Source organism: Oreochromis aureus, linkage group 7 (assembly GCF_013358895.1).
Source record: "Oreochromis aureus strain Israel breed Guangdong linkage group 7, ZZ_aureus, whole genome shotgun sequence".
Classification (NCBI taxonomy): domain Eukaryota; kingdom Metazoa; phylum Chordata; class Actinopteri; order Cichliformes; family Cichlidae; genus Oreochromis; species Oreochromis aureus.
The window spans coordinates 59,927,628-59,941,251 of record NC_052948.1 but is presented as its reverse complement, the minus strand read 5'-3'; the positions used below and the strand labels follow the sequence as shown (position 1 = coordinate 59,941,251).

The following is a 13,624-nucleotide window of genomic DNA, read 5'->3' as shown; positions in this document are numbered from 1 at the left end:
TGCTAGAATACACACTATAGGCACCGGGTTAGAACTGTTGCAACGTATATGCTGCACAATTATATGCAAAACGCTGTTAACAAGTGTAGTTCTGCTGTTCTTTGCATACCACAATTATCAACACGCCTTACAGGGAGGTGGCACAATAGTGTCAGTATTTGTCATACGTTTTACGTGAATAAAACATTTTTTTTTTTTGATGGGAGTGACCTTTTAAGTCTGGACTCCTGCAGCAATTATGTTATGGCCTTTCTAATGATCAACAGTCTCTTTCTCCCTTTATGTTGCTGAAGGTTTTTCCCTTTTCTTGTCTGCCATGTTGGGTCTTTGTTCATTCTTGGCTCCCTTTCAGGCTACTTCCAGTTTTATTCTGAAGTTTAGGGCATTCACTTCTTCTTTATTACCTTTCTTTTTCTAATGTGTTTTTTGTCCGTTCCCTCCAGCCCCATAGGCTGTCTACTGAACTACCTCTCATTTTTGCATTCCCCATTGAGTTTAGTTCAACTTCCTAGTTGTCATTTCTCTTGTTTTTCTTTGGTTTGGTTTTGTTCGCAGGTTTTTACGTCACCTCTGTGCAGGTTGTGTTTAACACCTTTTGAAATTAGGGGCAGCCTGCCTTATTCCTATAGTATAGCTCATTTAAAGATGATTTTAACACCACACTGGCACTTGTGAATACTGCAGAAGTGAACATTTCTGTTACTGAGAAAGTTTTACTTATGGGTTACACATCCGCTGACCTTTAAGCAAAAAAATGAAGAAAAAAAAAAATCACTGATGCACACAGTCTGCATTTTTGCTACACTTTCCAGCCTTCTGTACTCCTGTCTGGCATTTCCTTTTTCCTTCATCTCTCTTCTCTTCAGGTTTCTTATTAATCATACTTCTAATGTCTGCTCACTCTTCTTCTGGGAGGCTTTCGTTGGCGCTCCCCGCTGAATCTTTGGTATGCTGTTTCGATTCATGTGGGGAGAGCCCCAGGTGGCAAAACCAATACCTACAACTGTGCAACTGTTCATACAAAAATATCCATTTCACTGCATGATAAATGCTCAATAAAACAATAACAAACAACACAGAAGCAAGGAGAGGAAACTCAACATGAAAAAAATAAAGAATCAATTATCCTGTTTAGTACTACTCTGTGCATTTACTCACCTATAAGCAAAAACTGTGTATGCGGAGGAAACAATCCAATAAAATGTAAGGCACAAGTTACATAATGATGCATTTATGTTTGCAAATAGGAAGCTGTTAATTGATAGACAAGGATGAGAGCGAATCCATAAAAATATGAATTAACCATTCAGTGCTTGTTCTGTTTTATTAAACGTTTGACGAAACATCGTTTTGTAGAAGAGTAATTATGTTACAGTTTGCAGATAAGCGATTATGAATCGCATTGGGTGCACCAGGAATCAATTTTTAATTATGTAAGGCTGCATTTGTTGGTTTGTTTAAAGTGGAAATGAAAGCAAAAAAAATGTCAGTAAATTGAGTTCAACTTAGTAATTTAAAGGGTAAGAAAAATGCTGGAGGGCATGTCAAAGTGAGTAAGTTCATTTCATACACTTAACTCCACAACTCTAATGCCATCATTATGTTTTATGGGGACCTCTGGCCAATTTAAATGCTCGTTGTATTAATGAGAAATTAAGTGTTGTTTTTGAGCTGTGTGTTACACGAAGCACAAGAGATGAAACATTACATCGAGGGTGGGAACTGAAGACATTGCGATCCTTGACTGCATTATGGTGGATCTGGTGAACTCAAGGAATAGCCAAAGTGACGATTTAAGCCATTTTTTACTATAAATTTCTGGATGGAAATTAATTGCAGTCCAATTGCTGTTTCAGCCTATATAAAAAACTTGTTAATACAAGTCGTTAATATGGGGAGTTATTGTGATGTCAGGATTCACCACCGCCTGCCTGTGGTGCTAGCTAAACACAGGGGGGTCCAAAAACCCCATTTGAGCTCAAACAGTCCAGCAGGAATCAGGGACAAGTGTGAAGGTTGAATAAACCCACCCACATGTTTGGGCCTCACAGCAGGCAAAGCAAGAATCAATCTAGAAATAATCAATTTCTTTTTCTATGAATGTATTTGTTTTAGTGTTCTGAGAACCCCAACGTTAACAAGAACTGTGTTTTAAAGGCTGGCCATACTTTAAATAGTCTAGTTTTATAATCAGTGAAAAACCCTATTCTCTTGTTTCTCAGTGAATCAGGACAGAAGAGTTTAAACTCTGCTGTCAAACAGATTCACTGCAGTCAGACTCATGCCGTCACTGAGCAAGCAGATGAATTGTGGCCTCATCCCCTTCCTGGAGTCCTTCCACTAACGGCTTCGGAATACTGATGGAAAGATCAGGCAGGAGGTCAATGTGAGGTGAAAATGTGATGAACAGATGGCTGAAGGGCAGAATTGGAGAGAGGAGGGAGATGTTTAAGTGTAAACCTGATCAACAAAGTGATCAACAGACGGCAAAACTTTCCCCCCGATCTTCCCCCATGCACACTCACTTTCTCTCATCTCTATCCATCTCTCTGTCTAGCTCAGCTCTCGGGGGAAACGTTTCCCAACACGAAAAGATTTTTCAGGAGTTTGTAAAGATTAAAGAACAGATTCAGGCTGAGCTCATCAGAGCTACAAGAAGGACCTTAGTGACCTGGTGTGGAAAACAGACAAACACACACATACACAAACACACATCCTGCATCCACAGTTATTAGTATACAGACTCCTCACTCTTGTGAAAGATAAAAGTCCTAACAAGGTAGAAATAAGAAAACCTTTCAGCTCTTCATAACATGCAGCAGTTGAGTCTGGATGATGCTTTGAAGATGCGGGAAAGGAGGGAAAATGTGGGTGGCTCACCATTATTAAAGTAATCTGAGATGATTTGACAGTTTCCCTACGAAAAAAGAAATGCAATCAAGTCGTGTTTACTACAGTCTCAAGATATAAACAAAACCCTGTAAAGCCAAAAGTTTTCATCTACTGAGGTTTGAAGATCATTTCGAAACGACGGGTGCTCTAGTGCTGTGAGTTTTCTTTTGATAGTTGATGATAGCTTATGTGGGTAGATTAAGAGCTTTGCTTTTTGGTTCAAAAGATGGAAATATTACCACCAAAAGAAGAAGACGAAAACCTTAAATGTTACAGAAACTAAAAGTCAAATAACTATATGTCATACATGAAAAGTTGTAGTGACAGCTTATTGCTGTGTCATGGGGGGAAATCACTGAGGCTCACTGAAAAATCATTGTAACATAAAAATTTCAGGGCTGAGAAACAGTTAAAAAAAAATAACCAAATCAACTTCAAAAGAAACTCAAAGTATAATTAAAAATTCATATTCTAATTTTCCTTTAGCATGACTTTTTCAATACCAACGTTCACCATCCATATCAATAATAATATGCATAATATCAATTTTATATGTATAGCGCCAAATCACAACAGCAGTCACTCCAAGATGCTTTATATTGTAAGGACCCTACAATAGGACCCTCTGAGGAAGCACTTGGCGACAGTGGGAAGGAAAATCTCTATTTTAGCAGGACGTAAGGAAGGGACAGCCATCGTGACTGGTTGGTGAGCAGGGGAGGGAGATGCAGTTAATAATAACTAACGATTAAAATACAAAGTGGTGCATAAACACACGGACAGTGGAAAGTGGTGAGTGGAAGAAAGACTCTGCATCATGGCAAGTTCCCAGCAGCTTAGACCTACTGAGATGGGATTAACAGAGGGCTACCTGATCCAGCCCAAACTATAAATTTTATCAAAAAGTAAAGTTTTCCTGCTAATCTCAAAAGCAGAAAGGATGTCAGTCTCCCAAACCGGGACAAAGCTGGTTCCTAAGAAGAAGGGTCTGGAAGCTGAAGGCTCTTCACCCCATTCTGCTTTAAAGTGCTCCTACCATATTTATATCATAGTTTCAACAGCAAAACTCCACCAAACATCCATTAGTCCCTTCATGCCACACTCATCTTCAAATTGTGATTCCTTCTGTGTTAAAACAACCTTCTTATATAGTTATTTTTATATTTTTTATTTGTTGGGTTGTGCAGTTTTCTTGCTTCTGTCATCATATTGTGAAGAACAATGAAATGTAACCTCTGTATGCAGCAGATCTTTTCTAGGGTACCAGGGAGACGGTGTTATAGATGGTAGTTACTACTGTAACTAGTGTAAACTTGGAGCAGTAAGCTTAGAGCTTTGTTTGATTTGGGTGTGATGGGCTGTGGGTTCCTTGGACTGTCTCAGAGAGAGCGATGTCTTATTGTCAACAACATCACTGGCTGAAACACAGAACTGAGTAATTCCAGAGATGTGGGAATTAGACCATTAGAAGAGTTGCCGTGGTGACAGGATGTGATCCCTCTTTGTTTGTTGAAAACTCTGGAAGTTTTCTGGCACATATTCTTTGTCAAAACAACAATTGTTCAAGTTTCCAAATCAATGATATTTTGTCACAATGCATTTTGCTCTAAGTTGGTGTTGGGACAATCTTATTTTTATGACATCATGATTATCAGGACTTTGCATGTTGCTCATGTCATCAGCAAAAGGTCAAAGTTGATCGGTACAAGCTACGTATATACATATAGCCCTGACTCACTCAGCAATATCATGGTTTTAATTCTTTGAGTAAATAGAATCTGATATTTTATATTTGCCAATTATTCAACCATGAAAGAAATGAAAGCTAGAGGAATAAGCCTGTTATCAAAATATAAGTAAAAGGCAGATCATTCAGTTGCTATAATCTCTTTTTTCCACTGAATTATCAGAAAGCAGATAAGGCATGCAGCAAATCAATGCTCGTTTCTCTTCCACTACATTTCAGACATTAAAGTGATGCATTTTTGCTTTTGAAACATTCTCTTATATTCAAGCTCAAAGTTGGCTATATAACAAAGTTGTTTGGAAAAAATGTTTTTAAATTGATAAGGTTATTTTGGTTGTAGTGTTTAATGGATTTCAAATATGTTTTTCATTCTTGAAAATCTCATGTAGTTTCCTCCTGTACTTATGAGCAAAAATGCATTATGAACACAAAAAAAGAGGTGGGCTAGTCATGGCTTTTCTCAGATTTGACCAATTTATATGTTGAGCCTCCACACAGACAAAGTTAAAGAGACAACTTTTAGATGGTTTTGGATGTGTGTGAAGGAGGGATAGTAAATATATCGTAGGCCTCCTAATAACAGGAGGATGAGAGGAAAACCACAAAGAAGATTCATGTATGAACTGAAGGAGGACATGCAGAGCGTTGGTGTGACAGAGGAGGATGCTACAGATAGCGTGAGATGGAGGCAGATGATCCACTGTGATGACCCCTAAAGGAAGCAGCTGAAAGTAGAAGATATTGATCGAATTTGCTTTATTTTTAAAGGGCACACATTATTCTCCTTCCCTAGTGCCTTCAAGCCACATTGAAGGCTTGAAGGGAGGCTGCCCCTTCCAAACAACAGGTCTGAACAACAGATGGGTAAGGGTTCTGTCCCTGAGATGAGCATGTGAGGGATTTCCACTCTCACTGACATTATATAAGGTCCAGAGTAGTAAAACCTTACTAACTAGTGACGCTACTGTTCTCATTTATTGCCAATGGATCTTGATTTTTGACATTTCAGAAGATGTCACATGGTCAAAGTAAGAAACTTGCTGTTACACATAGTGGAACTTTAACAGTAGCTGCTAGGACATATTTTTCAATCAGTAGAGACCAAAATAAACATAAACTACCTAAACTGTAGGGATAAGCCATTACAATTGGATTCAAAGATACGGTGGATAGGGTATGCACTCATTTATATATTAATGTAAGGTACATTTATATTTAACAAAACATCCCTAAATTTAGGGAAATGAAAAGGATACCTTTTGGATTTAGAATGTATGAAAGGGTCATGACCTCTGCAACTGACCACTGATCATAAAGAGAAGTGAGACATTTTAAAGCACACACTGAGTGCAGATCATAGTATGAGCAAGCCTGTAGAAGCTGCTATGCAAAGCTTTTTGTCCACCCATACATTTCTAACTATAGCTGCTTTCACACTTGCACTGCCGCCCCGTACTTTTCTTACATTTCCCGGCAGAGCTTCTCTGCGCTCTCTAACAAGGCAGCACCCTCGCCTAGACCAACAAGAGCATTTTCCATTTGTCAGAATGCATCTGATGAGAAGATGTCTACATATAGGAAAGGGCAACTTTGGACAAGGTCACAGCACAGTTCAGAATGTCTCTGGACTTTGAAATTCTGCACAGCTGTTCTCACATCCTCATCACAGATAAACACGAGTTTGGCCAACACTAAAAAAAGAAAAAAACGCAGCGTTTCCACCAGAGCTAATTCTGCTCAGCGATAAAACAAACTTACTCAACAAACGTTGGCAAAATTAATATTCAAACATTTCCTCCTTTCAGCCGTTCTGACACTGACGATGGCAGACACAGTTTTGTGCTTTATATAACAGTAAGTATATAGTGTATACAAATAGTTTATTTATAAAAGTGCTTTTTTGTACTTGTAGTATCAGAGCCAAAACTTCTAAGTCCCAAGAACATAGAAATCAAGCATTAAAAATAAATACAGTGAAGCTAAATATGCAGTAGAAAATAACGAATACAGTGCCTGTGAGGTTTTTTTTACAGCTTGTTTCCCTCAGCCGGAGGCTACACATTGTTTCCAGACAGAAAAAAAAGCCAGATGAATGACGACAACTTGACCAGCTGAGGGGGAGGAGGGCAGGCCTGACAGTACACTACCTGCCTCCAGGAGAGAAGTTACACACAGTTGTTGTTAGTTCCAGTGCCAGCGAGAGCTGAGACGAGCAGGTATAGCACATGATAGAGAGCGCTATTTAAAAGCTGCTGACATGTTCTGCTTGCCAAGAAACCGATGAGCGTGTTTAACAGCCGGCTTCTTTCAGGTGTTCTCAGCTCACACATTCCTGTGTGAACTTTAGAAAATCGCTTCTTCCAAGTTTCACAAGAAGCAGCGATGTCAGGTATGAACATAGCAGTCGTGATATCATGAATATTTTCATCATTGCCTAATCAGTACAGTTTTTACTTATCATTTGTTATGTAAACTCTCAAAATGTATTATTATATTATTAACTCAGTTTGCTATTACTATCCACGACACTGTCTTTGTGCAGTCTGTGTGTGTAGTGTGTAATGGGTAATACCAGTAAGGGGGCCAAACAGCCCACTGACCCCGACACTTTAAGCCCCTGTTTTGTGATGGCACGATGTGCATCTGAGGTAATGTTTAGTCAACAGTGCAATAATGTAATTTAAAATTTCCATCACTTATAATAAAACAAAATTAGATGCTGCAATCAAAAAAGTTATTAATTGTTTAGTTTAGTTATTAATTGATTATTCAATCTGTAATTCATCAATGTTGATTATTATAGGACTGTAATCACCATAGAAACCGCTAAGATCTGGCAGTTGTTTCAGTAAAAGTCAGACGTAAAGGAAGCAAACCTACAGTTCAATCAGGTTATCTACAGTAGGCACACCCACAACCTCAGAAATAATCCCTTACGTGCATTACAGCTCGACACTCTGATGGAGTTTTATAATTGACAGTTTTAACAACAGACACATTTTTTATTCTCTTGGGAATTTCTTTAAAACTAATCCGACCGTCTGACAGACTCTGGAAAACAAAATAAAACAAATAAATAATACTTTGTTCAAAAAAATTAGAGGAACACTTTTTAATCCGAGTATAGCGACAAGTCAATTAAATTTCTGGGAATTTGATCGGCTCATTTAGGTAGCAGAGGCTGTTGTTAATCAGCTTCAGCTGTTTTGGTGTTAATGAAATTAACAACAGGTGCACAAGACGGGCAACAACGAGACAACCTGCAAAATGGGAGTGGTTTTGCACTCCTCATCTTTTCTGGAAGGAGGCTGCAGGGAAGACCCAGGACACACTGGGGATCTTTCTAAACCTGTCGGTTCACTTTCCCAGCAACAAAGCACGCAAAATACAGGAGTGAATGTACTAGCAATTAAGTACACAACAATAAGAACAGAAAAGGCTTCCAAAACAGTGTTTAACCTAAAGTAACATAATGAGACAGAGCTAAAAAAAAAAAAAGAAGAAGCTCACAGAGAAAGATTTTTTTTCTTCGTCTGTTTGCAGTTAAGACCAAAACAGACAAACAGAACTTGCTTTAGCAACAAACGATTAACATCTCCAAAGCACTGACCCCTGTGTGTTAGTTTCTTCCATGTAATGCAAGTTTTTCTTCTAGCAACCCGTGCACTGCGGCTGATGTTCGGTGTGTAAAACACAAAGCAACTTTTCTTTTAAAGTTTAAAAGCAGATCTTGCTTTTCACCACTATATTTTTTTTAAAAATAAGAAATAAATATATAAACCTGCAGCTGATTTTGTAATTAAAAAAACAAAAAAACTAAACAAGCCCCTCTTTTTAAATGCTACAGCTGTCACTAACAGCTTTATCACCCCCCTTGCAAAAAATTATAATTGCAATGATTCCAAAATAGCAGGTGTTGAAGTTGGCATCGAATGAAATACACAATCCCAGAGGCTTTCTCCAGCACTGAAACGACCAGTGGGCTCATACGGGGGGGGGGGGAGTACTGGAACGCTCCCAACTGCAGGGAGCTGTATTTGAAAGTGCCTGGAATGAGCCGAGAGACATGTGTTTGACGTTGTGGACTGACAGCATATTTTTTTCTCCAAGCGAGTGAATGCTGAGTGGGATGAAACAGATCGCAAGATAAAGAGAGGCGGGGAGAAGAAGAGCATTCCCACAGTGGGATGAAAATGTGTAGCTTTGCTGTGAAGATTGCTAGAAGAAGTGAAGTTGCCACTCTCAGAACTGGCCAGGGTAAAGCTACATGATTTATGAAGACAGCTGCCTGTGTTGTCCACTAAAGCGGTGTTTTATAGCACAAACCTACTGCAAAGTATCTCCTTCCTGGCTGGTGTGAATCTGCTCCTCGACACTGTGAACAGCATCACGGGAAAAACAGAATAGAGCCAAACACAGATAACATGACGGGCACGTTACAACAGCAGAGAGCAGACCGTTAAAAAGAAGACGAAGTGAGACGAGGAAGGCGAAGATGTTAAATGAGGTAATACTAAATCTCTATCTCGCAGCTGACAGACAAAAGTGACAGAAAAACGAGGTGAATTTGCATAGCAGATGTTCCACTACACAGGGCTAGATTTATTGAACCGGCAGACACTGGGATGGCTATGTGCCATCTGTCATACAGCAAAAGCAGATAAATTAAAAGTAACAGCTGTGAGTATACGGTGGAGGTGAGGGCAAGTTATAGCAACTCGCTCAGTGGAGGAAGAGATGCATGTCGGGGAGGTTATTCCCTTTGGGAAGTCGCATTGAAGAGATGGAAACAAGCGAGAGAGAGAGGGAGAGAGAGGGAGAGAGAGAGAGAGAGAGAGAGAGAGAGAGAAAGCTAAGAAAAAGAAGGCATACCTGTGGAGAGAAGAGGAGAGAGGCAGACACTTTCAGAGGTGTGCTCCCTCTGAGTTATCTCAGTTTATCATTTGTATTCTCAAGTTGTCAAAAAGTGGCTCACAGCTACATTTTGCCATAAGTCACTGTAGCTGTCTGAGCCCACACATCATTTGTTTTTTCCTCGCACATGGCCTGAATTACACGTCACACTCCATCATGTATTAACGGGAAGAGCTATTTGTTTTCTGAGAATATTAAATTTGTAGAAGCATAACGTGTAGTCATTGTGCATAACAATCATCCCCTTCTTTCACTAAAATCAGCTTTGTATGTTCCCACTCTGTTTCTCTCCCATCATTTTCATTAAATTCCAGAAAAACAAGTAGCTTTTAAAAAAAATGGTCTAATAATAATAAATGCCTTTGATTAGTTTGAATCTCAGAGAGAAAATTTTTTTTCCTTTTGTTTCTATAAATGTCGAAAATATTTTCATGTACTTTTACAGAAACCTTTAGTTTCACCTTTACATTTTACTAATGCATTTGTAAAAATGGACATAAAATCAACATTTTACTGACTGATTGCGAACAATAAAAACATTACCCAAAGGCAAAGGTCAATCCAGACGGCCAACACTCTGTGCTACACCGCAAAAACTGCTCAGGAATGACTCCAGGAACACAATGAAAACCCAGAGTTCTTACTGTCGAGCATCAGCAGGATGTGACTGAACTGGATCCGCCCTAAAAGCCCCAAGACTGAAAGAGCCAGACCACACTTCATCCTCCAATCAGTGGTTTTAATGTTGCGGCTCATCTGCATATTACAGCCCAACCAATATATGCATATGTCCGATACGCATATATCAATACGTGTCCTTCCTATCATTAGAATTCGCATACAGTGCATTTTCCCACCTTTTTTAATTATTTGAGGAAACACTGTTATCACTGTAAAAAAAAGAGCTCTTATTTTATGGAGGCTTTAAAATAACTAATAAAGGGCACAACACTGAACAGTTATTGTTCTTCCAGTGCGTGTCTAGACAAAATAATACCTCCTGATACAGTGCACCTTCTTCAGAGTTTCACAGCATTTCTCCTCAGAGTTGCTGGCGCCATTTCACACATGCACATAAAGCTAAGGTCACACACGCTCCTGAAATTACACAGAGGTTTAGAGCCCCACCTGCTTCAAACCACAAATTGCCCCCAGTAATCACCATCCATCTCTCCTTTGTAGAGCTGATCCCTTCACAGAAGCTAATGCGTGCACCATCTAAAGAAACACCTGGCATCAGCTTACTTAATGTGCTGCCTATAACCGATTACGAGTATCTGTAAAAGCAACAATGACCACACCAGTGAGCTATATTCACTAACAGGAGAGATTCTGCTTTGCGGTTGCTTTGTGAAGGAAAAGTAAAAGTAAAAAGTGAGTAAAATGCTCCTGATGTTGTAGAATTATTTAAGATGACACATGGATGTTAATCTGACCTTTTTTTCCATTCCAAAGTATTCTTATGTTCCTTTCTATTAGATACTGTTGATTTCCAGCAGCATGAAAACCAACTTGCTCAAACTTGCTTGAGTAAAGTTATCTGTCACTTTGACCTTTATGGTTTTGTCATCATGTAACAAAAGAAAAAAGAAAAGAAAAAAACGCACACAGACAAAACACTCCTATCAGCTAGCAGGGGCTGATTTAAAATCTGCCATCGTGGCTTTTAAATCCAGACACCTGTGCCTATCACAGTTCAAATAATCTTTCACTATGTGTTATCTTTAGGGTTTGATTTTCTATAAACATGCACTATTCAAGCTTTAACTGGCGTTTTCGAGCTGAACTTTTAAACCTGTTTTGGCGCAAGCAGCAGCTGTTTTTTTCTTGTAACTTTACTAAACGTGTCTATGAAGAGTCATCGGAAAAGCAAAAACTCACTTAAGTATAACACAGCCAGTCCCACTGGGTGGCGCTGTCCATAAGACCTGTATCCTGGTGCGTCTGCGAGGCGTGCTCTCTGTCACCGCGGGCGGACAGTTGGTCATGAACTGTGTCTCGTCTTCATCAATGATCTAGAAACAAAAGAATGAGTATTCAGTATTAAATGGCTTTGCTTCTGAAAAGGTCACTTTGAACTTTATGGCATCAAATAATGTTGGTGTTCCTCAAAATTCCCTGGAAAAAGAGAATCCAGATCAATCCAGGCAAGGGAATTCAAAAACAATGTTACAAGACCCAACAAGCCTCACAATGCAATACTGCACCTCTATGCTCTGCCAAGTAGCATAGACAATATATCAAACACAGTACACACAATAGCTTATTAGACAATGTGATTACTTATATTATTTTAGAAGAGCGTACATTAAAATCCAGAGGCAGGTAGAGTAGCAGCACAGAACAGCGCAGGCATCAGTGACAACAGATTACACTCTTCAAGTTTATTGAAATTGACAAACAGTTACATAAAACATCAAATATTCTGTAGGTTTTCAGAAGAAATGTAGCAGAAATTGATGTTTCAACAAAATGTGAAATAGAAGCAAAACACTTTTGTGTGCTGTCCTTGTATTTGATGACCTTCTATAGCACATAAGGAGTAATTGTGTGTGCTGACTTTCTTATTATTATAATGAACTATGTTTACAGGAAAGCCAGAACATAAGAATAAGTTTATAATATAAGTGGATGCACAGAATGAGAGGTCTCATCTTCATCGCACAGCAAGAGAAACAAGGTGTTTCATGTATTATATGATGGTGAAAACAGAGTGGAAATTTAGTTTTAATATATTGTTTTGGAAAATTAAATAAATCTATCACTGGTTACCTACCATTTATGCTTAATCTTAAGACAATACCAGAAGTAGTTTTGATGACACTGACAACTGCTGCTTTTTGCTTGTCGGAATCACAGAAATGACACCAGTTTGGGCTGAAAGCAAAGTTGTGGGAAAGCGTACAATTCTCAGAGTGCCTCAGAGAGGCTTTGGATAATAACAAACTTGTGTATTCATGACATGTCTAGCACAGTCCCTTTGGTACTTGGACCTTGTCAGACATTTTAATAGACTAAACACACACGAAAAACAAAAGCACGCATCCACACATGACCTTGACCTAGTAGCTAGCATTCTACAGCTGCTTCGCCTCAACAGTAACAATGAACTAACACCCAGTCCCAAAGTCCTGAAGACAAAAAGAGGGAGACAAGAGTCACAGACTCTCTTCTTCATTGGGTTGAGAGAAAGGCAGAGTTTTTTGACAGAGGAATCTAAACATATATTAGGAATAACGAGGTGGATTCAAAACAGAACATGTACAAGGATGGCGCAAAGATGCAGTCTAGACATGAGGAAAACTCAGCTTAATTTCTGTAATAGTGCTGGTGAACATTTAACATTTAGAGAAAGAGCACAGCAGTGCTACAGCGTGTGTGATCCTCCGTATGTTATATCAGATTGTTTTGCCTATCTGACAGCACTGCAGTCTGTTTACAACAGAAGCACAATTCACTTTCCACAATGTTTAGGAGTTACTGATGGGAATTTCTGTCCATTCGTTCAGAAGCTGCACAGACTTCCGAACAGAGGTCAGGACTCTGTGCAGGCCAGTTGAGTTCTACACCACTCATCCATGTCTTTATGGACCTTGTTTTGTGCACTGGTGCGCCATCATGTTGGAACAGGAAGGGTCCATCCCCAAACTGTTCGCACAAAGTTGGGAGGAAGCAATTTTCCAAACTGTCTAAGTATGCTGAAGCATTAAGAGTTCCTTTCACTTGAACTAAGAGGCTGCCACTTCGTGGCTGAGTTGCTGTCTTTCCACTTTCTTATAATACCACTAACAGTTGAATGTGGAATATTTAGTAGTGAGGAAATTTCATAACTGGCTTATAAAAGGTATCATCCTATCTGCTGGAATTCACTGAGCTCCTGAGAGCGACCAATTCTTTTACAAATGTTTGTAGAAGCCGTCTGCATGCCTAATCACTTCCACTGGGACACCAGAATAAATAATTTGGATGGTTGAGTCAATACTTTTGGCATACAGTGTACATTATAGGTTAAAACATATCCTGTGCATATTTAAGACAGTTACATCTTAACCCAACCCAAAACAAGTCAGG

General features: G+C 39.1%; 1 protein-coding gene across 1 annotated transcript in view; it reads right to left on the bottom strand.

Moving 5' to 3' along the window:
• Positions 1 to 13,624, bottom strand: part of spon1b (spondin 1b) — a 107,584-nt gene that overhangs the window by 81,465 nt on the left and 12,495 nt on the right. Inside the window, exon 3 of the mRNA XM_031738308.2 lies at positions 11,435 to 11,568. Within this exon, the coding sequence (XP_031594168.1) occupies positions 11,435 to 11,568 (134 nt within the window). The remainder of the gene's footprint in view (positions 1 to 11,434; positions 11,569 to 13,624) is intronic.